Source organism: Oncorhynchus kisutch, linkage group LG24 (genome assembly GCF_002021735.2).
Source record: "Oncorhynchus kisutch isolate 150728-3 linkage group LG24, Okis_V2, whole genome shotgun sequence".
Classification (NCBI taxonomy): domain Eukaryota; kingdom Metazoa; phylum Chordata; class Actinopteri; order Salmoniformes; family Salmonidae; genus Oncorhynchus; species Oncorhynchus kisutch.
The window spans coordinates 15437936-15464996 of record NC_034197.2 but is presented as its reverse complement, the minus strand read 5'-3'; the positions used below and the strand labels follow the sequence as shown (position 1 = coordinate 15464996).

The 27061-nt window shown below is 44.1% G+C and overlaps 2 protein-coding genes across 3 annotated transcripts; one reads left to right on the top strand and one right to left on the bottom strand.

The window, feature by feature from the left end:
- The first annotated feature begins 133 nt into the window (after positions 1 to 133).
- LOC109869031 (wiskott-Aldrich syndrome protein-like) lies at positions 134 to 6253 on the top strand. Of its 2 annotated transcripts, XM_020458847.2 has the most exons (11): positions 134 to 399; positions 1712 to 1852; positions 2302 to 2388; positions 2529 to 2622; positions 3546 to 3581; positions 3685 to 3696; positions 3809 to 4004; positions 4223 to 4398; positions 4531 to 4937; positions 5045 to 5153; positions 5310 to 6202. In XM_020458847.2, exons 1-11 carry the CDS (start codon positions 292 to 294, stop codon positions 5366 to 5368), a joined length of 1425 nt encoding a protein of 474 aa, XP_020314436.2. In that variant the 5' UTR covers positions 134 to 291; the 3' UTR covers positions 5369 to 6202. The 2 variants fall into 2 exon arrangements, with proteins under 2 accessions (XP_020314436.2, XP_031659671.1); XM_031803811.1 differs by lacking the exon at positions 3685 to 3696 and having other exon boundaries at positions 5310 to 6253.
- Positions 5583 to 20621, bottom strand: LOC109869030 (semaphorin-3F). The gene is made up of 18 exons (XM_020458846.2): positions 20263 to 20621; positions 19050 to 19174; positions 13789 to 13949; positions 13403 to 13465; positions 13125 to 13244; positions 12835 to 12928; positions 12584 to 12703; positions 12235 to 12380; positions 11888 to 12002; positions 11658 to 11727; positions 10964 to 11108; positions 10598 to 10820; positions 10389 to 10477; positions 10220 to 10261; positions 9972 to 10129; positions 9640 to 9707; positions 9346 to 9473; positions 5583 to 7272 (listed from the first exon to the last, which is right to left on the bottom strand). Exons 2-18 carry the CDS (start codon positions 19159 to 19161, stop codon positions 6802 to 6804), a joined length of 2325 nt encoding a protein of 774 aa, XP_020314435.1. The 5' UTR covers positions 19162 to 19174; positions 20263 to 20621; the 3' UTR covers positions 5583 to 6801.
- Positions 20622 to 27061: the final 6440 nt, after the last annotated feature.

Genomic DNA, 27061 nt, shown 5'->3' with positions numbered 1-27061 from the left:
CGTTTTAAGAAAAGAAACAATGACTAAAACTTAAAAGAGACTTCTTAGTCAGACCATGAAATAGAAGCAACGCCATTCAAACGTGATCATCATCATGGGCGAGATTAAGGGGGGGGGGGGAACTGTAATTGTCCATTTCCTGCTTTCTGTGCATATAACACATTGTAGAAGGCAGAAGAGAAACCGCCTGCGTCATTTCAACTTGTTAGTGCCTGTTTGAGGAAGAGGACAGCCAGGCACATCAATGATCAGCTCCTCTTTGGTACTAAGTGGATATTCTGAGAGGGAACTATGAGTCTGGGATCTAAGTCTAAAGGAGTTCAGGGGTACAGTCCCAGCTCTCTGCTGAGCTCACAGGAGAATGAGAGGCTGGAGGACCTCCTGGGGAGGAGGTGTGCTGTAAGTCCTTCCTGGGAATCAAGGAGGGAGGGGAGGATTGGTATATTTGGTTGGTGTTTGGTATGTAGGAAGCTATCTGGTTGAATGATTGGTACTAGGAAACTGGATGGTTGGTATATAGGAAACAATATGACTGGTGTTTGAGTGTTTGGTATGTAGGAGAGTGTTTGGTAGAGGAAACTGTATGGTTGGTGTGCTACTGCAGATTGGTGTGGGGTTATGAGGGTACTTTAAAGGCACGGCCACACCGGTAGCGTTTGCCAGCTGAGAGTACTTATTGAGAGAATATGTATCAACTCTAAATACAGGTTATGGTATATCTGTGAATTCTAACCTTTTATCAATTTTCCTGTGTGTCAATTTCCCCAGTCCGTGGATAAAACACATTTTTTACATCTTCTTTGTATACAGTAAGATATGATTGGGCAATCTTCTGGTCGCCAGTGCTTCAGCCTCATCCTTGTTGTTTATCTTTTTCAGGGACTGAATGAACCATTCATACTGTTGCTCTGCTATGTTTATATAGTGCATTGGCAATGGCATTTGATGTAACATGGACATTTGGTAACTTTAAAAGTAATCTATTGTTAGAAATTCAAACAATTAAATGACATTTTGCATGTCCACCAAGAGTCTCTATGCAATGACTTTAAAACAGACATGAGTAAATTACAGGAAATGCTGGTGTAAACCACTTCCTCTGGTGACAGAATCAGAGGCAGCAGTTAAACTCAGTCACATATGAGTATGTGCAGTCTGCTTTTTTTTCACATTCCAACTTCCTGGTTTCTGAAGTAGGCCCAAGCCTGCAGTGGTAGATGATAATTCTAACAAAACACAAGATCTAAAAAGTCCTACTACAGAAAATGTGATGACATTAATGGGGCAGGTGTTTGCTCTGGCAACTACCCAATAACTTTTCGACCCACAACAGAGTACCAAGCAGCAGATTGTAAGCTCATATCACAGGTAACTTGGCTCTGTATAGTCGACTCCTGATAAATGATAAACTGATAAACTTCCGATTGTCCTAAATGTTTGCTCTTAACCTGACCACAGCCTGTCCAGAGTAAAATCATCTATAGTCAGCATTTTAATTGCACTTTTCCGATGTGCACTTATCAGGAGCCAACATATAAAGTGTGTGTGTGTGTGTGTGTGTGTGTGTGTGTGTGTGTGTGTGTGTGTGTGTGTGTGTGTGTGTGTGTGTGTGTGTGTGTGTGTGTGTGTGTGTGTGTGTGTGTGTGTGTGTGTGTGTGTGTGTGTGTGTGTGTGTGTGTGTGTGTGTGTGTGTGTGTGTGCGTGTGTGTAGTCCCTGGCCACGGCTGTGGTGCAGCTGTATATGGCCCTGCCACATAGTCCCACCTGCTGGAGCCTGCAGCACACTGGGGTGGCCTGCTTCACCAAGGACAACCCTCGTCGCTCCTACTTTATACGCCTCTTCGATGTCAAGGTAACAGGAATATGTAACGTCAGCTATAATGATGGTCGAATATCTATCTATCTATCTATCTATCTATCTATCTATCTATCTATCTATCTATCTATCAATCAATCAATCATATTTCTTTAAAAAGCCATTTTTACATTAGCAGTTGTCACAAAATGTGTATAGTAACCCAGTCTAGATAAGGATACTTTGTTGAGTTTACCATGAGCTGAGAGCCTGAAGGATCAGTTGTAATATTGTCCATTGTTGAGTTTACCATGAGCTGAGAGCCTGAAGGATCAGTTGTAATATTGTCCACGGTTGAGTTTACAATGAGCTGAGAGCCTGAAGGATCAGTTGTAGTATTATCCACTATTGAGTTTACCATGAGCTGAGAGCCTGAAGGATCAGTTGCAATATTGTCCACTGTCAGTTTAAGCTACAGTTATGCTAACAGTTGTTTTTCCCCCCAGAAAGGACAGCTGACCTGGGAGCAGGAGCTCTATAACCAAATGGTCTACCACAGCCCCCGACCCTTCTTCCATGCATTTGCTGCAGATGTAAGCAAAACATGAATATGCCCTGGATGCTCATGATGATGGCTTGATTGTAAATCCAAAGTTGAGTGATTGTCCATTTGTATTTCTCCTTCTGCAAATGTATGCCAAGATATGTCATAGTTCACTCCAATACAATGCAGGACTGCCAAGTGGGGCTGAACTTTGTGAATGAACAAGAGTCTGAAACATTCCTATGTGCAGTGGAAGACAAGATAAACCAGAGAAACCGTCAAGGTCAGGTCATTTGTTGTAGGATCCAGGACAGAAACATTGTGTTTTGCGTTATTTGGTTGTCAATGGTTGTTGTTCGTGGTTGTTATTTGTCATATTTGAAATAATACACACGACTGTTCAAAGTTTGGGGTCACTTAGAAATGTCCTTGTTTTTGAATGAAAAGCATTTTTTTTGTCCATTAAAATAACATCAAATTGATCAGAAATACAGTGTAGACATTGTTAATGTTGTAAATTATTATTGTGGCTGGAAACAGCTGATTTTCAATGGAATATCTACATAGGCGTACAGAGTCCCATTATCAGCAACCTCGACGTCAACAGTGAAGAGGTGATTCCGGATGCTGGCCTTCTAGGCAGAGTTCCTCTGTCCAGTGTCTGTGTTCTTTTGCCCATCTTAATCTTTTCTTTTTATTGGCCAGGCTGAGATATGTCTTTTGCTTTGCAATTCTGCCTAAAAGGCCAGCATTCCGGAGTCGCCTCTTCACTGTTGATGTTGAGACTGGTGTTTTAGCTAGCAACGTGCCATTGGAACACAGGAGTGATGGTTGCTGGTAATGGGCCTCTGTACGCCTGTGTAGATATTCCATTAAAAATCAGCCGTTTCCAGCTACAATAGTCATTTATAACATTAACAATGTACACACTGTGTTTCTGATCAATTTGATGTTATTGTAATGGACAAAAAATGTCCTTTCATCTCCTTTCAATTTCTTTCAAAAACAAGGACATTTCTAAGTAACTCCAAATGTTTTCAACGGTGGTGTATCTCTGAAATGGAAAACAGAACAAATATTGTACGGTGTGGTTCCATAGAGGTTAGCTGTGGCTTTTCAATGGAAAAGGTTGTGTTGGAGATGAGAAGACATTATCTAAACTGACATCCTCTCGTTTCCTGTTCCCTTCTTTTCTCCTTCTCACAGTCTCAGAGAAGAAGCAGCGCCCCCTGCCTTCCAATGGTAAGACTGACATACTAATACCACGGACATTTGGATGCGGGTGTCTGAAGTAATCACTAAAGAATCCTTTTTCCTTTTCTTCATATGTGTGTTTTACTTACAGACAGAGGTAAAGGTGAGTATCCCTAATCCCATTGTACGTGTTATACCTCAGACACCAATACCAACTGACCCAATATGTAAACATACAATGTGTTTCATACATGTACACATCAATTGTAATCCAGGACCTGGGAGTCTCGCTTCTCCCTCTGTGGCAACCATAGACATCCAGAACCCAGACATCCAGGCTTCACGCTACCGCTCCGTCACACCTGTGCCTGCTCCTGCCTTTGTCAGTAAGGGGAAAAAGGACAAGAAGAAGGACAAGAGGAAGGGCAGTAAACTCTCCAAAGCAGACATTGGAGCACCCAGTGGGTTTACGTGAGTGGATACGAAGCACACACATATAATCAGGCGGTAAAATAAAGCCTTCATAAGCTATCACAATACATGTAGTTACATGACACCTATCATCAAATTGTCTGTCCTCAATTTGTCTAATTTACAAACCAGGACAGAATCCAAGCTTGCCACTCATACATTTCTGAGGTACTCACTCAGGTGTATGTTCCTCTCCCTCTCTCTCCTCTCCTCCTCAGACATGTGAGTCATGTGGGCTGGGATCCCAACAACCTGGACCCTGACCTGAAGAAGCTGCTGTCCTGTGCTGGGATCAGTGAGGCTGAGCTGAAGGATGAGGAGACCTCCCAACTCATCCAACAAGTCATCGAGAACTCAGGCGGCATGGAAGCAGTCAAAAAGGCCATGCACACTGGTAAGTGTCATTCTGAGTGTCTGTCTCCTGGTCTAGAGTTACCAACTTCCTCACTTTTTTACAACTAACTGTAAATCAATCTCTTTTTGTAATCTAATAAATTGGCCTTTTTTTCATCCCAATGTCATATAGATCCTGAGCTTCCTCCTGGTAGACAGGGTTCTCTACCTCCCCTACCAGGCAGCTGTTCCTCCTCTCCTGCTCCCCCTCCTCCACGGGGGGGTCGCTCAGGCCCCCTGCTCCCTCCCCCAGGACAGCCAGGGCGAGGACCACCCCCCTCCCATCCCCCTCAATCACGTGGAGCCCTGCCACCTCCACCCCCCTCAAGCGGCCGAGGCGGACTCCCACCCCCTCCACCCTCTGTGTCCTATACTTCTCCTCCCCCTCCCCCTCCCCCTCCCCCTCCCCCTGGCCACCAGCGCTCCATGCCTGCCCCTGCTCCACCTCCTCCCCCTGCTCCTGCATCTACAGGAGGATGTGAAGGAGTTGGAAGAGGAGCTCTGCTGGACCAGATCCGCCTGGGGAGGAAGCTCAAAAACGTAAACTAAACTTTGTTATTCAAATGCAGAAATTGTCTTTGTCAATGAGAGTGAAGTCTATATATTTCAGTTTACATGATCATTGACCTTTGACCTTTGTGTCCCAGGTCACAGACAGTCCTGAGTCACCTCCGCCTGCTGACACAGACTCAGAGGGCATCGTAGGAGCTCTGATGATGGTCATGCAGAAGAGGAGTAAAGTCATCCACTCCTCTGGTAAACACCTTCTCATCCTAATCTATCTATCATTCATTCATTCATGTATTATATTCCATCTACAAATGTGTCAAATAAACCAAATGCATTGTGGTTCATCCTCATGAATCTAAAAATAAATACCAGCATAACAGACATAACTCTCTTCTGTTTCAGATGAAGGTGAAGAAGAAGGAGGTTATGATGATGAAGATGACGATGAGTGGGACGACTGATAAGTGCATTCCATCCTGTATTATTTTCCACTCTGTAACCATGGACTCAACAGTCTGGTTGATCCGGTTAATCTCTTTTGTGTTGGTGTTTTTGTATCAGTTGCTGACTGGAAGGTGACTCACGAAGATTTACATCAGAAGAATGCTACAGATAAGGATTGTGTGAAAGTCCCAAATGTGAGAGAAATCAACGGAACGTAAGACAGAGAAACGATTGATGGGATCACATAATCTTTATATTTGCCGTTCAAACATTTCCAGTGTAGGACTCATGCTGAGTATGTACAACACATTACAGTATGTTTCTGTACAACACATTACAGTATGTTTATGTACAACACATTACAGTATGTTGCTGTACAACACATTACAGTATGTTTCTGTACAACACATTACAGTATGTTTCTGTACAACACATTACAGTATGTTTCTGTACAACACATTACAGTATGTTTCTGTACAACACATTACATTATGTTGCTGTACTACACATTACAGTATGTTTCTGTACTACACATTACAGTATGTTTCAGTACAACACATTACAGTATGTTTCTGTACTACACATTACAGTATGTTTCTGTACAACACATTACAGTATGTTGCTGTACTACACATTACAGTATGTTGCTGTACTACGCATTGCAGTATGTTTCTGTACTACACATTACAGTATGTTTCTGTACAACACATTACAGTATGTTGCTGTACTACACATTACAGTATGTTGCTGTACTACACATTGCAGTATGTTGCTCAATATCATTAGAACATATGGTGAGGTCTTCTTCACAGTCTTCTTTATACCTGTTCCCATTAAAAGTGACAATTTGATATGGCTGGAATGTGGTATTATAATGTAATACAGAGATTATACACACATGGGATTTACCGTCTTATTCTTCTACATGTGGAGATGATCTGTCTTGTTGAAAGATCCCTCACGTCCCTTTCAATCCACCACCGTCCACGCACACAATTCAAAGAATACCGTATAGCTATGAGTCCTCAAACAAACATAGGTCACAAAGGTGTGAGAGAGAACAAGAGAGTCACCACAATTACAATATCACATATGGTATTAGTAGACAAATACACACATACATGTACATCACACCAAAACATTATCGCTCAACGCTGAACAGCAAAATGTACACATTTCCAACCGAATAAAGCATGCAAAGGCAAATGTTTATCAATTGTTTTATGTCATAACCATTAAACATGAATAAACCATGGATCTATTATGATCCTAAAATATATACACGTATCGATATATTACATTTCTATACTGAGATACTGGGTTCTGTGAGGGTCGGTATCACATGTCATTCAATGTACAAAGAGAGATGAAACTCATGTTTGGTGTCAAACATGGATCTGTAGTCTACCACAGGAGTGTCCTAGCTGGCTAGTGTTGGAAGTCCAGTCCTCTATCCTCCTTGGGTCTCCTGGCTCTCTGTGTGTCTTCTGCTGATGCGTTTAGGCTGTTGCTCCTCCGGCTCTTGCTCCTGGCTCTCTGTGTGTCTCCTGGAAGTGCGTTTGGGCTGTTGCTGCTTGTGCCTCAGCTGCTCCCAGTAGGACTGACAGTACTGGTGGATCAGCCTGACCTCCGGCTGGGACAGGGTGTCTGTGAAAGGGGGGGTTGGAGGGACCCTCTGCTGCTTGGGGTCATGTTGTCTCCCCCGTCCAGTGGGAGGGCTGTTGGAGGTCATGGGGTCGTTGTCAGGGGAGGTGAGGGCCAACACGATGTCTCGGTCCAGAATGCGCAGTGACACCCGGGCCACAGTGTGTTTGAAGTTGTTCTCTGTGGCCAGGCAGTGGTAGAGCCCGGCATCCGATTGGCTGAGGGACTTCAGAAGGATCCCGTGGGCTGTCTTCAGATACTCTCTGTCCCGGTTGAGCTGAGGGGTGAGAGGGAGAGAGAGTGTTATGGTCGTGAGGGGGAGAGAGAGTGTTGTGGTAGTGAGGGGGAGAGAGAGTGTTGTGGTAGTGAGGGGGAGAGAGTGTTATGGTCGTGAGGGGGAGAGAGAGTGTTATGGTAGTGAGGGAGAGAGAGTGTTGTGGTAGTGAGGGGGAGAGAGAGTGTTGTGGTAGTGAGGGGGAGAGAGAGTGTTGTGGTCGTGAGGGGGAGAGAGAGTGTTATGGTCGTGAGGGGGAGAGAGAGTGTTATGGTAGTGAGGGAGAGAGAGTGTTGTGGTAGTGAGGGGGAGAGAGAGTGTTGTGGTAGTGAGGGGGAGAGAGAGTGTTATGGTAGTGAGGGGGAGAGAGAGTGTTATGGTAGTGAGGGGGAGAGAGAGTTATGGGAGTGAGCGGGGGAGAGAGTTATGGTAGTGAGGGGGAGAGAGTGTTATGGTAGTGAGGGGGAGAGAGAGTGTATGGTAGTGAGGGGGAGAGAGAGTGTTATGGTAGTGAGGGGGAGAGAGTGTTATGGTAGTGAGGGGGAGAGAGAGTTATGGTAGTGAGGGGGAGAGAGTGTTATGGTAGTGAGGGGGAGAGAGAGTGTTATGGTAGTGAGGGGGTGAGAGAGTTATGGTAGTGAGGGGGAGAGAGAGTTATGGTAGTGAGGGGGAGAGAGTGTTATGGTAGTGAGGGGGAGAGAGAGTGTTATGGTAGTGAGGGGGTGAGAGAGTTATGGTAGTGAGGGGGAGAGAGTGTTATGGTAGTGAGGGGGAGAGAGAGTGTTATGGTAGTGAGGGGGAGAGAGAGTGTTATGGTAGTGAGGGGGGGAGAGTTATGGTAGTGAGGGGGAGAGAGAGTTATGGTAGTGAGGGGGAGAGAGAGTTATGGTAGTGAGGGGGAGAGAGAGTTATGGTAGTGAGGGGGAGAGAGTGTTATGGTAGTGAGGGGGAGAGAGTGTTATGGTAGTGAGGGGGAGAGAGAGTGTTATGGTAGTGAGGGGGTGAGAGAGTTATGGTAGTGAGGGGGAGAGAGTGTTATGGTAGTGAGGGGGAGAGAGAGTGTTATGGTAGTGAGGGGGAGAGAGAGTGTTATGGTAGTGAGGGGGGGAGAGTTATGGTAGTGAGGGGGAGAGAGAGTTATGGTAGTGAGGGGGAGAGAGAGTTATGGTAGTGAGGGGAGAGAGAGTTATGGTAGTGAGGGGGAGAGAGTGTTATGGTAGTGAGGGGGTGAGAGAGTTATGGTAGTGAGGGGGAGAGAGAGTGTTATGGTAGTGAGGGGGTGAGAGAGTTATGGTAGTGAGGGGGAGAGAGAGTGTTATGGTAGTGAGGGGGTGAGAGAGTTATGGTAGTGAGGGGGTGAGAGAGTTATGGTAGTGAGGGGGAGAGAGTTATGGTAGTGAGGGGGAGAGAGAGTTATGGTAGTGAGGGGGAGAGAGAGTTATGGTAGTGAGGGGGAGAGAGTGTTATGGTAGTGAGGGGGAGAGAGAGTGTTATGGTAGTGAGGGGGGGAGAGTTATGGTAGTGAGGGGGAGAGAGAGTTATGGTAGTGAGGGGGAGAACAAGGTCCACATCTGCCTCATTTGTGTTTCAAAAGTGATTGACTATTTCTCTATAGATATTTTTGAACTGAAATAACATTGGCTGATAATTAATACTATTAATATCAACAAGAAAAACTTTACTTCTGCTCCCGAGTGGAGCAGCGGTCTAAGGTACTGCATCCCAGTGCTAGAGGCATTACTACAGACCCTGGTTCAATTCCAGGCTGTATCATAACTTGCAGTGATTGGGATTCCCATAGGGCAGGGCACAAATGGCCCAGCATCGTCCGGGTTTGGGTTTAGACCGGGTAGGCCGTCATTGTAAATAAGAATGGGTCCTTAAATATCTTGCGTAGTTAAATAAAAGGTTAAATAAAAAATGTACGTATATTGATTTCGTCAATCAAACATGGATAACCCCTGTGTAAACTGCTCCAACAGCTCAAGTGTAACCAATAAATGTGGTATGAATTTGATATTTTAATAATACTGGTCTCTTTTCAGAGAGAAGAAATAGATGCATTTTCCTCCTTACCGCTTTCCTCCTTCCTTCTCTCTGATAGAGCCACTTGACTGTAGCCTGAGGAGAGCGAGGCTGACACTCCAGGAAGGTACTGCTCCCCTCCACACCAAACTGGACTGTCTCTCTAGGACGATTCTCCACTGAAGGAGGGAAGGAGGAAGAGAGAGAGAGAAAGAAGGAGAGAGAGAGAAATAGGAGATTATCTTAAATGGCAGTTATTTGCTAATGTTTTAGTTATTACATGATTTGATTTTGTCACTGAATTCTGCTAAAATATATATATATTTTTTAAGTGTTTTGTCTAACCTTTGGCATTGAAGCCTCTGCACTGTCGCAGTGGATCCCCATGTTTCACATCCTGTCTTCTGCTCCTCCTGAGTGAGAGAGACAGAGCAGAGTTCATCCAACACATTTCACAAGCACAGAAATGAATTCAGTCATGAATTTATTCAGACACAGACAGACAGACAGACAGACAAGACAAGACAAGACAAGACAAGACAAGACCAGACAGGACAAGACAAGACAGACAGACAGACACAGTGAAGGACTAATAAAGCTTTATGACACTCCTTCTCTGTCAATATCAGATGAGGGGTTGTGGTGTGTGTTGTGTTGGTGTGTGTTGTGGTCCTGACCTCTTGGTGGCGGGGGTGAAAGCGGAGCAGCTCTCTCCGTCCCAGGCGCAGTAAGGGTCCCGTGCCAGACAGCAGTCGGAACAGGCCCTCCCATATACCCCACAACGATGCAGAGATACCTGGGTAAGCCCTGCCTCCGATGACACGTACAGCTGTTGCTATAGCGACAGAATGAAAACAAGAGCTCAGCGTCAACAATATCTCTTTTAGTGTTTCCTGTCGATGAAGAGAGAGAGAGTTCAGCTTACCCTTTTAGATGAGATCTTCATTGTTTTAACAGCAGCACGTGTCTGTAATTAAATGCATCGTGTCACATAAGTATCAACAAAGTGTAACCATTGAAAGAATGTCCAAGGACAGTGGTTGGAGACTTTTGCTATAACGTGAACAATATTTAGAGAAATCATATAGGCACACCCTGAAAACCTCCACTTCCTCCAGGGTGAGCTCCTCCGTGGTGCTCGGGTCCTTGGGTAAAACTATGACCTTTTGGACAGTGCCACGATCTGGAACAAGAGAGGTCTGATGTCACCATGTCGAATTTGGACAAAAGACTAAATGTGAAATTCAAACATGCAATGAAGTCCTTCAGTCAGCCAATTGCCCTGGGACGGTGAGACACTCACCTGTGCCCAGGAAGAGCACCTCGTATCGGCCGTCCACGGCGTCCACCTGGTCCACCACCAGGGCTGTGAAGCGGTAGTCCACCCCGGTCCTCACCACCAGGGGGCGACGGTGGATAGGGTACACAGGGTGGTACATGAGGGGATGGGCTCGCATGAAGTTCACTGCCTCGTCTGAGAAGTCCTTAGAGGTGCGAATGCCCGGGGTGAATGTTCCTCCTGGACACTATAATGATATATCGTGAGTAACACAGAGACAGAGAGAGACAGAGAGAGTGTAAGCAATGCGTTTCCCTATTGGAAAGAGGTGACAGTTGATGGGATGTATATACACGGATTGTTTTCAGTGAGTAACTGGTCTGAACCTACTGTGCCAGGGCGAGGGTAAGGAATCTTGCCGGTGTAGGCTGTCCACTGGTAGTTATGACCATGTTTGTGGGAGAAGGGTCCATTGAACACGTTGCGGATGTCAGCCATGGAGTACACACAGACTGCTGAGCCCTTGAACACAGAGCTGGGAGAGAATCAAATCAAATCAAATGTATTTATATAGCCCTTCGTACATCAGCTGATATCTCAAAGTGCTGTACAGAAACCCAGCCTAAAACCCCAAACAGCAAGCAATGCAGGTGTAGAAGCACGGTGGCTAGGAAAAACTCCCTAGAAAGGCCAATACCTAGGAAGAAACCTAGAGAGGAACCAGGCTATGTGGGGTGGCCAGTCCTCTTCTGGCTGTGCCGGGTGGAGATTATAACAGAACATGGCCAAGATGTTCAAATGTTCATAAATGACCAGCATGGTCGAATAATAATAAGGCAGAACAGTTGAAACTGGAGCAGCAGCACAGTCAGGTGGAAGTTGAAAGAAGGTAAAACAAGGGGAGGGGGGAATTGCAGTCAGCATCAACCAGAGAAGTGGAGGAGGGAGGAGAGAGAGGTAAACCAACAGGTCCTAGATGAGAGTAGAAAAGCATTGAGGAGCGAGAACAGGGCAGGCCTTTAGAGAGAAGGGATATTGGAGAGAGGCTACGTATAAACAGGGGACAGATACAATGATGACCTACCCAGCAGTTGTGAAGAGGGCATAGACCACAGGGTTGCGTTCATCTTGCGTTGGCTGGATAAAAACATCCCCTGAAAGGATGACAGAAATGATTTTCCTGTAGAACTGGTGAAGGATTCACTTCCATAGACAACTAATGATCTCGAAATCTTTATCGAAATCACTAAATCTTTATTGAAATCACTAAATCTTTATCGAAATCACTAAATCTTTCACTGAGGTCTGTCTCACTCAATTCGTCAAACAAGGTCTCCACCCCATCGTCTCCGATCACAGAGCACACCAGGCGGGCTTTCAGGAAGGTGGTCCATCTGTTCACCAGGGACTTCTGACCCCCCTCATCATTCTGGGAAGAGGGAACGTAAAGGATGGAAGAGGTAAGGGAAGCCTGTTTCCGTGGAAGACACTTTTTTTTTTACCCTTAACAATCCCCCCAATCACAATGTTGTCCATAATGTTGCAGTCAAACTATAATTATGTAAGTCATTCAAGTAATAGAGTTAATAAGAGTCTCTCCAAGAGTGGCGTAGCTCAGTTTCACAGGGTCACCCTGCTAGGTCCAAGCAAGGCCTTCTCACCAGACACACTCGTCCCACTCTGGCCAAAACACTGGGGCTGGCCCCTCCCCCTGTATCCAGACTCTTCTCCCGGAAGAAGAAGTAGAGTTTATCATCATTCCTCTCAGAGCTGTCAGGAATCTGCTGGATCTGAATGAACACGGGCTCTGAGACGGACAGAGAGAGAGAGAGAGGAACGGAGTGATGAAAGAAAGAGAAACCTGCAGCAGTAGCAGCAGTTTGCCATGATTTCTTAGAGTCAGATCGCGCTGGTTCGTATCTGACTTGAAGGACCATGGGGAAAAAATGGCAACATTTTTGGGAATCCACCCTTACAAGATGGCAGTCTTTTTCAGGCGTAGTAACTCACCATTGAGCCACTTGGAGTCATACTGCTCTGTCCTGACTGTTGTTCTGCCCCCCATGGTCCTAAAGAGGGCTGCGTCTGTCCCCATGAAGTCTACATGGACCCCCGCATACAGATTCCCATCTGCAGATGAGAAGAGAGGAGGAAGAGAAAGAGATGGAGAGGAGAGGTTAGGAAACGGTGAAAGTGGGAGGGGAGACTGCCCCAATTTTGGGCAGTCTACTAAGTGAATGCACAAGTGAGGTGAAGCTTACCGATAAGAGCAGCAATATTCTCTTGGAAAGGGTCGTAGGAACATTTTCCCTTCCCTGATTCCGTAAATCCAGGAACTAGCCTGAACACATAGTCCTGGAAAGAGAGAGACCAGAAAGGCCATATAAGGATCAAATGTTTTGAAATGGCAAAATGTATAGTGAAAAATAGCTCAAATCTGAGCCCTAGTTTTGAGTACCACAGTTTTGAGAAATCTGAGCTGCAGGTCGTGAAGATGCACAGATATGCTGCAATTAATTGTCTTTTAAAATGGGCATATTGAACCTCTCACCTCTGCCTTCCAGCCTCTGTTGATAAAGGTGCAGATGGGTTGGTAGGCTCCAGTCCCACAGGTGTACAGGTGGGTGCGGTTCCATGGCTCTATCATACGCACAAAGTTTGCACACTCACCCTGGTGTGTGTACACAGACATGGGAATGCTATCAATTGTTGGTGTAAAACAATTATCTTTCAAAACTGTGAAATAAGACCCATGAAAGTATGACATCATTAGTTAATACTGAAAGGTAGAGGGGCCAGGGTTCTTTTACAAAGACAAGGCATTCCCACCTGTCCTCCTTTTCCTGTCATCCGACACTCCCCTCTTCTCTTGTCAGAGGTTGGCCAATGGATCTGTCAGGGACAAATGATACCAGACATTACAGGATCGTTTTACTATGCGGAGGCAGGTAGCCTAGTGGTTCGAGCGTTGGTCCAGTAAACGAAAAGTTGCTGGATCGAATCCCCGAGCTGACCAGGTAAAAATCTGTCGTTCTGCCCCTGAACAAGGCAGTTTTCTGATAGATTGTCAATAAGAATCTGCTCTTAACTGACTTGCCTGGTTAAATAAAAAAAATACTACCACATTAAACTGTGGTAAAGCTATGCATACACAGGAAAGATTCCTCCAGTCTCATTGGCCTTTTTGAGGGAGTTGTGGTTATGTGTGTTCTTACTATGAGGGGCTCCTTGTTGACGTTGTGCATGTCCAGGGCCACCAGGTACTCCCGGCTGCCCAGGTAGAGACGGCCCTGGTCCTGGTCCATCAGCAGGATGCGGTAGTCACTGGTGTTGAAGGAGAAGGAGAAGGGACGGACTGCTCTGGTGTCCAACAACTCTGCGGAGGAGAGAGACGCATAGACGCACAAATATGCATGGACACACACAGGGACACAGCGTTAGTGTAAATCATATGCAAAATGAGTTCTGTAGCAGATGAGAAAAAAATCTTAATATCCAGCAGGGGGAGCCATGAGCTCTTTCTGTTTATTGCCTTGAATCTTTCCCATGCAGTTTCCCTGATAACGACTACAAGTGCTTTATTTCTCACTATCAGCAGCATTTACAGAACATAGACTACTAACACCAAGAGAAAATGTGCGAATGACTAAATACGTAACTTCTCAGGACGTATTCCAAGAGGCTTTTAAGATTTCAATATTTCATGTGTTCCAAGCTTCTGATTGAGTTTGTGGCATTGGCTGAATGTACTGTGCAACTTTATGGATGCTAATGCAGGTCTCTGAGGACACACGGTATGAGGAACTCTAAGTAAACCCTTTAAACCAGGTCTGTTCAGTGACCCACTCTGTGATGGCGCATTTCCCCCGCGTGTTCCGTCTCTCTCTTCCACCCGAGTGATTTACACAAACGGCTCCAAATGTTCTCTTTCCTCCTATGCGGAACGGCACCCGTGTCGCACTGGGCCATTGCTCTGGCAGACCTGCTCTGACTTGGAGCCAAGGCAGCCTGCATTTACATAACAATGACCAGCTGAACGTTAAAACCTTCTCGCAAAGCAACCGTCTTGAACGATGCAGAGGTTGTTGATTCTGCTCGCCACAAATCTTTAGCGTCACACTCCTGAGGGAAACACAATAGCACTAGAGCTTACATGAACATAAAACACTCGTGTGCGAGCAAGTCTTAATGGAAAAGCACCATGAATGAGTTTTACACCCATTCATTCATTAATTTATTCAGAGACAAGAGACGTCACATCTCCCCGTAAAAGCCTTGATGTTCATCAGTCAACGGTAAGACAAAAATGTTTTGCACCTTTATTTAAACAGGTAGGCCAGTTGAGAACAAGTTATCATTTACATCTGCGACCTGGCCAAGATAAAGCAAAGAAGTGTGACAAAAACAACAACAGACTTACACATGGAGTAAATAAACATACAGTCAATAACGCAACAGAGAAATCTATATACAGTGTGCGCAAATGTAGTAAGATTAGAGAGGTAAGGCAATAAATAGGCCATAGGGGCCAAATAATTACAATTTAGCATTAACACTGGAGTGATAGATGTGCAGATGATGATGTGCAAGTAGAGATACCGGGGTGCAAAAGAGCAAAAATAAATAACAATATGGGGATGAGGCAGTTGGGTGGGCTATTTACAGATGGGCTGTGTACAGGTACAGTGATCGGTAAGCTGCTCTGACAGCTGATGCTTAAAGTTAGTGAGGGAGATATAAGTCGTGAAGCTGTCTATAAATGAAGAAAGTTCAGCACTGAATGCTCGATGAGGTTAAGAAGAATCCTATAGTATCAGCTAAAGACTTACAGAAATCTCTGGAACATGCTAACATCTCTGTTGATGAGTCTACGATACGGAAAACACTAAACAAGAATGGTGTTCATTGAAGGAAACCACAAAAGAAGCCACTGCTGTCCCCAAAAAACATTGCTGCATGTCTGAAGTTGGCAAAAGTGCACCTGGATGCTCCTGGCAAAATATTCTGTGGACAGATACAACTACAGTTGAGTTGTTTGGAAGGAACACACAACACTGTGTGGAGAAAAAAAGGCTCAGCACACCAACATCAAAACCTCATCCCAACTGTAAAGTATGGTGGAGGGAGCATCATGGTTTTGGGCTGCTTTGCTGCCTCAGGGCCTGGACAGCTTGCTATCATTGACGGAAAAAATGAATTCTCAAGTTTATCAAGACATTTTGCAGGAGAATATTAGGCTATCTGTCCGCCAATTGAAGCTCAAAAGACGTTGGTTGATGCAACAGGACAAAGACCCAAAAGACAGAAGTAAATCAACAACAGAATTGGCTTCAACAGAAAATATACATCCTGACCTCAACCAGATTGAGATGCTGTGGCATGACCTCAAGAGAGCAGTTCACACCAGACATCCCAAGAATATTGCTGAACTGAAACAGTTTTGTAAAGAGGAATGGTCCAAAATTCTTCCTCACCGCTGTGCAGGTCTGATCCGCAACTACAGAAAACGTTTGGCTGAGGTTATTGCTGCCAAAGGAGGGTCAACCAGTTATTAAATCCAAGGGTTCACATACTTTTCCCAGCCTGCACTGTGAATGTTTACTGGGTGTGTTCAATAAAGACATGAAAACATATAATTGCTTGTGTTATTAGTTTAAGCAGACTGTGTTTGTCTATTGTTGTGACCTAGATGAAGATCAGATCAAATTTTATGACCAATTTATGCAGAAATCCAGGTAATTCCAAAGGGTTCACATACCTTTTCTTGCTACTGTATGTACAATAGCTTTTAAACGTGTATGTGCTATGATGTATTTACTAAGTACCGTGGAAACACACGTGTAATCTATACAAAATCCCTCAGTTTGTCCATGTGGGACATATGATGAATGTCCCATGGCATTTGACAAAGGTTTGTGAACAAACATCAGCATATGCACGTACTGTTTTAGCCTGGCCAGAGTAAGGACATCTGTGTTTACATCAAAGGGCTCTGCCGTCTTCCTTTGAGATGACTGTTTGTCAGAATACTGTTAACAGGATGCAGTCAATGTGCCGCTAAAATAAGCTGCTGCGCAATCGGATCTGCTCCTGGCTGACACGGGATGGTTCTTAAAAGGTGGGGCAAGGTCCGGTTCTGTTCCTACAAGGTAAACACAGGATAACAAGCCTCTCTGGCAAACGTCCATCTGCTCCGTCCACTGGGGTAAAGTGGACAGCACAGGCTAAAACTAGCAACATGCCAACACACACCCCCGAGTCACGACACAGTGCCTGGCCGCGCCCATCCTCATCGCCGTAACAATGTGTTGGCACTATCTGATGAAGAAAAAAAACACTTCATGTATCTTCATACCTCATTTGATTCAGGTAAACCAGGTCCAGACATGAAAGACCTGAGACAAATGTCCCGATCTGACCCTTTTAAAGTGTAAAATAAGTCCAAGTGAGGCTTTAAACCATTGCCTCCATAATGCAGAAGACAACCTAAAATCCATATTTCTCTGCCTCTATTTCTACCTGCCATTCTAGGTCACACATGTCAAACTCAGGTCCGAGTGTCTGCAGGGTTTCCTCCTCCCTTGTACTTAATTGATACATTTAGGTCACTGATTAGTATGGAACTTCCCTCACCTGGTTGTCTAGGTCTTAATTAAAAAGGAAAAACTAAATCCAGCAGACACTAGGACCTCCATGGAATGGGTTTGACACCCCTGCCCTGGGTCACTGGAAACTTTTTTGTTTTGTCCCTTCCTCAGACACAGTTCCCATCAACCAGGAAACACGAAGGGCCTTGATCATAGATCATATAATTTACAATCTTGATCCGGCATCATTTCAGTGGTCCTCCTCTCCTCCTGCCCCCCTCACCCAGTCCCAGTCCCAGTCTCTAAATCACGTCCATGGGAGGGAGTCACATGCACCCCTCCCCCGTCCCTCCCCAAAAACCCTCCTCCACAGGCGCCTTATTGAACAAAGAGAGTCCCTGTCGCAAACAATGAACAATCAATCTTTGGAATGTCAGAAAACACAGAGCAGGGGAGCAAATCCCAATTTTCCACCTATTCTTGGAAATGAAGTGGAGATGATTGGGTTTTAGGGGTGAGTGGGTGGATAGGACTGACAAACGATATCAGTGAGGTCTTTACGCGGATTTGACTGACAAAATATATTTGAGATTTTTACACGTTGGTTGCATTCATTGTGAAATCAACACCACTCTGTGAATGATGGAAGAGAACAAGAGACAGTTACAGCAAGCAAATAATAAATGTCATATCATCCACAGCAATCCCATACAATTCAATATGCCAGCAATCTAATATAATACCATTTGGTTCGTTTACCACCAGTTCAGGCTTATGCTTACTATTGGCAACCATTATGCAAACACTGGTGTGTGGGCTTAGCTTCTGTGGCAGACTCTACCACATCACATTGCAACCAACTAAGCTTATATGTACTTGACCTACCGTAACATTTCAATGAATACCCGAGAGTTTATTTGCTTAAATCCCTGAACACAACAGGAGCTTATTAGAGACAGGCTTCTATTTGAGCCAGGCTTCTATTTCCTTAATTAATGCACACAGCTTTTGCAACCCCCCAAAAAAATCCAGCATTCACCTCCAGCATTTTAATCAATTTACACACTATGTCAAGTTTATTTTGTCTTAGTATCACTCTATTTCAAATATATATATATATTTCTTTACAGAATAATTATTCTCCTCTTTGACTGTGCATTTTCGGCAGTTATTACTTTCGCCACTGATCGCCAGACTATTTCTGTGGGTCTGTACTCCCGAAGTTGTTGACTGTTTTTGTGGTTACCAGTTAGCCAGCAGTCCTCAGCTGTTAGCAGCCAAAGGCTAGCAGTTTCTTACTGGAGATTACTTCATTATTTAATGTAACAAATCGAACACTAAACCTTGTAAACAATTCATGGAAATGTATGGTAACAATTCCTTTACACCCAGCAGTTATTTGAATAAGCAGATCGAATAATCGATTTTGGAGAATCTTTCTCATCTCCGTAGTTAAATGTTGTCATTGAATCATTAACATAAATCAAAGAAAAATGTTGTACTATGTTAATGAGGGCTTAGGGTGTGGGCTCAACTGTTATGAAGGGCACTAGAGACCACCACTTCCACCCCCCACTCAATGGCAACATCCACCTTTTGTTTTCTCTCATTAACTTGTTGCCAGTAGGCAGGATATAAGCTTTTTTACATATGTATAGAAGAGGAAACATATGTGTGTGTATTTGTGTGTGTGTGTGCATGTGTGCGTGCCTGCACGTGATTGTGTGCATGTAAACCACAAGACTTTCTGAGATCGCTGACAGGTTCGCTAAGAACAACAAAAGCCAAAATAGAAAATATCTGCTACCAAGCTATCCTGGAAGCCATGCCAGTTGACATATGAGCAGTGTCTGTGTCTGAGAGACCTGTGTTCTGGTCAAGTGACTCACCTTTGAAAGACAGGCGTATCCTCGGAGCAGACTGTTGGAGGCCTGAGGTACTGCAAACACAGAAACTCAACAGGAGGAGTAGGGCTCGAGTCGCTGTCTTGGCACTATCCATAGTAGAGACAGGTCTGAAAGATAATAATTCATTGTCACGTTTGTGTGTGTGTGAGAGAGGGAGACAGAGAGAAAGAGACCACTGTGTGATGTGAGATTGTAAGTGTCTGTTGTAAGTGTCTGAGTGAGGGCATGGGAGACAGAATTCCTAGACCTGTTTGTGCTAGACAGTCATACTGAGACACACAGTAACAGTGAATTTCCTGCCTCATGCAGCAAATACAAAATACATTGCTAAGAAAATAATGTGAAAACCATTTCTGACAGTTTAGGGGTGTTGTCAGATAACTGTTTTACTTTTATGTAAGCATTCATTATGTAGTATCTGCACTTTGCTGGATAGGATTGTTTATAAATTATGAATACTAAAAGCTGAGTCCATAACGTCCATTAAATTCTCTCCCCAAAGGAGTACTTATCAGATGCGCCCTGGAATGCTCTTATTTTTCTAACCAAATATATCAAGTAGGCCACAGAGTACTTCTGCATCTGCTACAATAACTTGCAAAAGGGAGGAAATTAAATAGCAAGTTATTTAAAGCACTTCATTAGAACGTCATATATAGACTGTAAATACATTCATACAAATATTTTCCCTTGAGTGGGGAAATGTGTGCCCAGCAATAAATTTCAGGTTGCTGTTTATAAAGCACTTATTCTACAATTATAAATCTAACCTTTGTCACAGCCCCATTTTTTTTCTCTGACTACAAGTTTGACTTGTGTACATTTGTGTCCTGTGAACATTATAAAAACAATTTATTTCTAATTTGAAACTGTTTATATTCTAAATGTTTTCATCTTGTAATTGTTTGAGGGGGGGGGGGGGGGGGGGGAGAGGAATCATGAACTGTCGACTGTGCATATTATGTAGGAATTCATTTCATGACCATGACGTCGATCAATGGCTCCTGATAACATCGCAGTTACCTGTGAACTCACACATCAAAAGAAAGAGCGAGTAAACGTTCTCTCCAGATGTAGGCTACCCCTTCGTTCTTGGTAATTACATTGGTCCCTCAACACACTGACTAAAACAAACAAACAAATACTTGTGATTTTGAAAAAAGTGTCTAAGAGAGAACTTGCCAACGTAGCCTACCTTTTTCTTTTTCTCGTGTAGGAGACCAGAAATAAGATAATAAGATGTTATCGCTACATTCCTTGGGCGTCTCGCTCAACAATTTAAGATGCTGAAGTTCCACACGAAAACAACGAAAATCCGTTTGAAAAGGTCTTAAATGCTTAAACGTTCACTCAGTTATAACCCTATAGCCTAGAGCCGCAGAGTTTCTTAATCTCTCTCGAATTATTTCCAAACCACAAAAAACATATCCCATAGATTTCAGATCAAGATTTATAGAATGATAATTTCAACAGTTTATGTCATATTCCCATTGTCCATAAGAGAATAATATAGGTCCGTATGTCGTCTCCTCATGAGGGTCCTATGCTGTGACTGCAGGTGTTTAGAGGGCTGGCCCCCTCTCCTCCTCCCCCGTCTTCCTGCTCCCTCCCTCCTTCTCCTGTCATCATTACAGTACTAGGGTAAAGCTCAGGATGTCCCACTTTTAACCCACTTGATCCTGGTCCACTTGATCCTGGTAAGGGGAATCGTCTGATTTCGGCTAATGTAGTTTAGACTAAAGTAAACAGGGAATTGAAATGAACTTGAATTCTAAATTATGAAAATACATTAAATTCTAAAATGTTATTATATCACATTAAATTGATTTAGAGATGAAAATACAATTTCAGGCTATTATTTCAAATGATATACTGTACATTGCCACTATATACAGTACTTTCCCATCTGTACAACTAGGCTAATGTGTTATACACCTTGGTTGTGCATCTACAATAGCCTACATTCCGATGTCACCGTAAATTGAGGCCCTGTGCTGTGCTCTGCTCTGAAAGATGTCTCCAATCTCAGAGCTGTTTAGCTCCACATGAGAGCCAGAAGAGTCCTACAGATTCCTAAGATTCCTGATGGACCGACTCCTGGGCTCACGACAACGGTCACAAAGTAACCAGGAGGGGGATTTTTTAAAGAAGACATTCATTCTATCAAACCAGCCTGAAATTACCAAGCACCGTTCTCCTCTCTCCACCATTGGTTTTGTGGAAAGCTGGCAAATCGGGCATACAGAAGATGAAAAGGCACAGGGATGTATTCAGATAAGTAGCTTAAGGCCAGGATTTAACCGTTTCAGACGGCGTGTTTGATTTGCACATCAGTGTGTCATGGGTGGAGGGAGACGAATCAGTTACTTGATTTAGACAGTGCCATTGTATATGCCGAATAAGATGTCAATCGTATGCACTGTCCGTTCCGAAGGGTGCTGCGTTTCATTCAGGGCAATGTTCCCTTCCATCTGGCCCTGTTCCCTCCACAGATCGGCACATTTGGAAGCTGCATTTATTTACACTCTCACTCATCCCCATTTTTCTGGCTGGCTCATCGGGCAGGAGAGACCTTTGGGTTACTTTCATGTAAAGTACATCTAGGTTAGGAGTGAGCAATGAGGTCTTTGTGTTGTTTTTTTCTCTTGCTTTCTGTGGGAGGCATCCTTCTCTTTCCAGCTGAGGAAATGTGTCATGAGTCAGCGCTGAGCTCGGGTTTCCGTACTACGTACTCTGTACCCCGAGCAGCCATAGACACCGTCACACTGACCGGCTCCCACTGCTTTACAGGGCACCAATAACGTCACTGATATGGCTTTTTAATGGTCTTATCGGCCCCGTGCCCACCCACTATTGCCTAAACCCGCTGAGTGTGATAGTTTAGCTCTATTGTTCACCACCACCACTTTCATAGTGGGAATTATGTTTTTGCCTTCTGTGAATGTCCACAGGAAGACCTTTTTCGATTTGCTCTGATTTGAAAGGACACTTCTGCGATATGATTCAATGGAAGAGCAGGTTCTGCCATAATTCGTAAAACACATGATCAAAAGAGACTTGCTGTACAACAATTCCACATCTCAAGTACATAAGACGGTCTCCCATCGTAGACAGTCTCTTACAAAAGTAGGAGTACATCTGCAAACACAACACGTATGAACATGTACTGGATTCGTAGTCTGTCTTTCTCTGGACCTCTCCATCTGACCCTCAGGTAATGTGCCATGTGATTACTATGGAATTGAAAAACCTTGTAAGACAGACAGCCCACAGAGCCTCAAGCAGCACCTCTTACCCTGAGAGGGGGCCGAGATACATCCATCAAAACAACATGTCCAAGGACAAAAGCAAGGCCCTAAGAGGGAGTAAATCCTGTTATTACACTGACGGATGGTGTGAATATGAACCAGATTTATTTTCTGAAGGACAATATTTTATTCATGTTTTTATCATTTCGGACTGTTCAGAATATTCACACCAACAGGAGCTACACACTTGGCAGAATGCAAAAGAATAAAAGGTGTTTGCCTAGAAGAAGAAAAAATACCCTTCAAACAAAAGTAAAATGACAATTAGATGGTAGGGGAGCAGGTGCTGTAAGTGACAAGCAAACGCTGCATGCTGAAATGAATATCAAAAGAGAACAAGTTCTGAAAACATCCCTGACATGAAGAGTGCACGCATACATGGCGCTCAAAACATTTCAGTCAGTATTGGAACTGGAAGCTGGGTTGTTCTAGGTTTCCACGGTGAAGGAAGGCGGCAGCTTCCCTCTCTGAAGCTGTCTTTCTGAACATGTACGGCCGGTGCTATGACGTGTTCACCAAGCCGTAGCCAGCCATTCAGTCACCATCTGCACAGAAGACAACACTGGCACCCTCCCTCACTATAAAATGCAGCTGGGTGACTAGACAGCTGATTTAGAATAATTCATTTTAAAGGAAAACAAATACGGGGGGAATGAAGGATATTGAAAAATGCTACAGGGATGAGTAATGTACAGTGCATCTGTCTTGGGAGATACATCTGTCACCACTTCGGTAAGAGCAGAATGGATGAGCGTGCTACGGCTCATTAAATATGGATTCTCTATGGCAGATTTTTGGGCAATAAAGGGTTTGAAGGGACTGTTATTTTTGAACAGTCATTAAAATCTTAATTTCTTCTCCATCTTTTCCTGGTGGGACCATAATCACCTCCCATGTTTGTCTTTCTCTTCTTCCATTTGGAGAGTGGAGATCCACTTTGTGAAGTCAGTCAAGCTGTTGAAGTGAGAACCGCGCTCACTTGCATACACAAGACACCAGACATACTCAGTCAGATTCTCAAACAATATTGAGCAGTAGGCACACATAAGCATATTCCACTTCAATCAGCTCTCTTCTCATCTACTTCCATTCAATTGAAAATCAACCAATTATTCCTGGGTAATAACATCTCTGTCTCTCTCCAATCATCCCTCCCCAGGTGTTTCATTGTTATGGCGAGACCATAGACCTTGCATTGTAATTTGCGTAAATTCATTGCCCTCCAACAGAAATCAGTGAGGGCAAACCAAGGAGTTATTGTGGTACAAAGATGCTTCTTTCTTTGTGTACTACAGCCTGTGGTGTGCACAGCATGTACCGTAGGAGGCTGTTAAGCCTGTGTGTGTGTCTGTGTTCATTTACATTTTATTTAACTAGGCAAGGCAGTTAAGAACAAATTCTTATTTACAACAACCCCGGCCAAACCCTAAACCGGACGATGCTGGGCCATGTGTGCGCCATCCTATGGGACTCCCAATCACGGTCGGTTGTGATACAGCCTGGAATCGAACCAGGGTCTGTAGTGACACCTCTAGCATTGAGATGCAGTGCCTTTGACTGATAATCACTGCGCCACTGTGTATGCATGCATGTAAGCGAGTGTGCAGGTGTGTGTGTGTGTGTGTGTACAGTCGTGGCCACAAGTTGAGAATGACACAAATATTAATTGCCACAAAGTTTGCTGCTTCAGTGTCTTTAGATATTTTTGGCAGATGTTACTATGGAATACTGAAGTATAATTACAAGCATTTCATACATGTCAATGGATTTTATTGACAATTACATGAAGTTGATGCAAAGAGTCAATATTTGCAGTGTTGACCGTTCTTTTTCAAGACCTCTGCAATCCGCCCTGGCATGCTGTCAATTAACTTCTGGGCCACATCCTGACTGATGGCAGCCCATTCTTGCATAATCAATGCTTGGAGTTTGTGGGGTTTTGTTGGTCTACCTTGACCACAAGTTCTCAATGGGATTAAGGTCAGGGGAGTTTCCTGGCCATGGTCCTAATATTGATGTTTTGTTCCCCGAGCCACTTAGTTATCACTTTTGCCTTATGGCAAGGTGCTCCATCATGCTGGAAAAGGCATTGATCGTCACCAAACTGTTCCTGGATGGTTGGGAGAAGTTGCTCTCTGAGGATGTTTTGCTATCATTCTTTATTCATGGCTGTGTTCTTAGGCAAAATTGTGAGTGAGCCCACTCCCTTGGCTGAGAAGCAACCCCACACAAGAATGGTCTTAGGATGCTTTACTGTTGGCATGACATAGGACTGATGGTAGCGCTCACCTTGTCTTTTCCGGACAAGCTTTTTTCCGCACTCACACCTGCCTGCTGCCATTCCTGAGCAAGCTCTGTACTGGTGGTGCCCCGATCCCGCAGCTGAATTAACTTTAGGAGACGGTCCTGGCGCTTGCTGTACTTTCTTGGGCACTGTGAAGTCGTCTTCACAACAATTGAACCACTCTCCTTGAAGTTCTTGATGATCCGATAAATGGTTGATTTAGGTGCAATCTTACTGGCAGCAATATCCTTGCCTGTGAAGCCCTTTTTGTGCAAAGAAATGATGACGGCACGTGTTTCCTTGCAAGTAACCATGGTTGAAAGAAGAACAACAATGATTCCAAGCACCACTTTCCTTTTGAAGCTTCCAGTCTGTTATTCGAACTCAATCAGCATGACAGAGTGATCTCCAGCCTTGTCCTTGTCAACACTCACACCTGTGTTAATGAGAGAATCACTGACATAATGTCAGCTGGTCCTTTTGTGGCAGGGCTGTGAAATGCAGTGGAAATGTTTTCTGGGGATTCAGTTCATTTGCATTAATTAATTGCAATTAATTTGATCACTCTTCATAACATTCTGGAGTATATGCAAATTGCCATCATACAAACTGAGGCAGCAGACTTTGTGAAAATTAATATTTGTGTCATTCTCAAAACTTTTGGCCACGACTGTACAAGCATATGTGTGGTGGGGGGTGCTCACACATCATTCTAGTGAGATCATGCCTCCCTCTCTCTCTTTGACGAGGCAGAGCTGAGTAGTCACCATGCTCTCTAGGATCTTTCAGATAACAGTCATCCATCTGATGTGCATATCTGTCAGGACCTGGGAGGCCAGGCTGAGGCTAATCAGTCCAATCATCTCTCTCTCTCCACTCTTCGTCTCCCACGCTCCTTCTTGCTCTCTATTCTCACTCCCTCGCTCTTCCTCCACGCCTTCTCTTGCTCAGTGGAACTTCTCGTAACTTATCTTACTCACCACAAGCATAGTACATACTATGACAGGTGGTGACACACATGCACACACACAAACATGCATACATTGTCAAGTAGCTGGTATTTCCCGGGCACCATGTTGTACTAAGATGCAAAGATGATTTACGGCTCATGGTTGAGCCTATCCCGTCACACATTCTGGGGGGTCGTCTTTGGACAAGGCTCACTACAAGTGCCTGATGAGTTCAGTAACGTTCCTGATAAAACCAGAGAAGATAGACGTCAGACTTACTCTATCTAACAGGGAGATGTGTGTAATCACATTGACTTGACCACAGCTGGAATCTAACAAAGCTTTATCTTCTGTCACTCATTATGAAACAGTCTTAAACTATGGTGCTGCAACCACAAGCTCCAACACGTCTCTGGATAACATGGTTGTCTGCATTCCGTATGTCTGTTTACCATGATCAATATTGTGGAAACCACCTCCATAATTAATTCGTACACAGAAAAGCATGTGGCTTTTGCACTAGAGCCCATGAGGTGGTACAGTAATCCACTGGTCTGAATACAAGTGGGCAGAGCTGAAACAAGATGAGGCTGAGACAGTGTTTGTCGTTGTGTGATCATTCGATGGCGTCTGTATGCTGTTTTTCCCAGAGCTATTAGTAAGTACCCCTCCTAGACGGCATGTCTCGTATGTTCTGGAGCTAACAGGACAGGTTTTTGCTAGTTGAATATTTATAATTGTGCATTAAAAAAGGAATCAAGGGTTTAAGTGTACCATTGCCGCTGCTCCTTTGTCCGGGCCTGTCCAAAAATGTCCACCTTGAGGCTATTTTCAGAGCCAAGAGCTAGCATGTGAATCCACATTTCTAAATTATATCACATACTGGCACCTGCGTCATATCTGAACTGGGATCAGGTTGACATCTAAACCATAAATTATACACCGATAATGTTTGGTGTCTTCCAAGCCCCTTTGCCTGTTCACATAAGAATTGGCCAACCTAAACATATTGTGAATACAATGTCTTTGCTGTCATGTCAAAGTCAGTTGTCATTTGGCAATCTCATCTTGCGTATCAACCTCTCATGCTGAGATCCACTGTATTAAACATACTTAATCATTGGGCAAAGAAAGGTAAGCTCAGGGATGCAGTTACCTTGGATACACATTAGGCCTTTGTTTCCACGTCAAAGTACCATTTGTTCAATCATTTTTACCAAATTGACTGTACCCATCATTTGGGTTACAAAAGCAGTTCAGAGTAGCGATACCAATTATCCTTGCTTTTGTATACTGCCATCTTCTGGTTTGGCAATATATTCCATCAAGAACATTGCATTTCCCGAACAACTTTCATAGGTAGTCAATTATTTGAAGTCTGGTCAAAGTTCCTAGGTGGCAAAGGTCCAGAGGAATATTGTAATTTATCATCATAGTAACCCCCACCGAGCA

Excerpts from the sequence above, each read along its gene's own strand:
- LOC109869030 (XM_020458846.2), bottom strand. The coding sequence starts at position 19,161 with ATGGATAGTGCCAAGACAGCGACTCGAGCCCTACTCCTCCTGTTGAGT. Across the intron at positions 13,466-13,788 it reads TCAACAAGGAGCCCCTCATA|ATCCATTGGCCAACCTCTGA; the intron begins GTAAGAACACAC and ends TGTCCCTGACAG. Across the intron at positions 12,929-13,124 it reads ACAGAGGCTGGAAGGCAGAG|GACTATGTGTTCAGGCTAGT; the intron begins GTGAGAGGTTCA and ends CTCTCTTTCCAG.
- LOC109869031 (XM_020458847.2), top strand. The coding sequence starts at position 292 with ATGAGTCTGGGATCTAAGTCTAAAGGAGTTCAGGGGTACAGTCCCAGC. Across the intron at positions 4,399-4,530 it reads CAAAAAGGCCATGCACACTG|ATCCTGAGCTTCCTCCTGGT; the intron begins GTAAGTGTCATT and ends AATGTCATATAG. Across the intron at positions 4,938-5,044 it reads TGGGGAGGAAGCTCAAAAAC|GTCACAGACAGTCCTGAGTC; the intron begins GTAAACTAAACT and ends TTTGTGTCCCAG.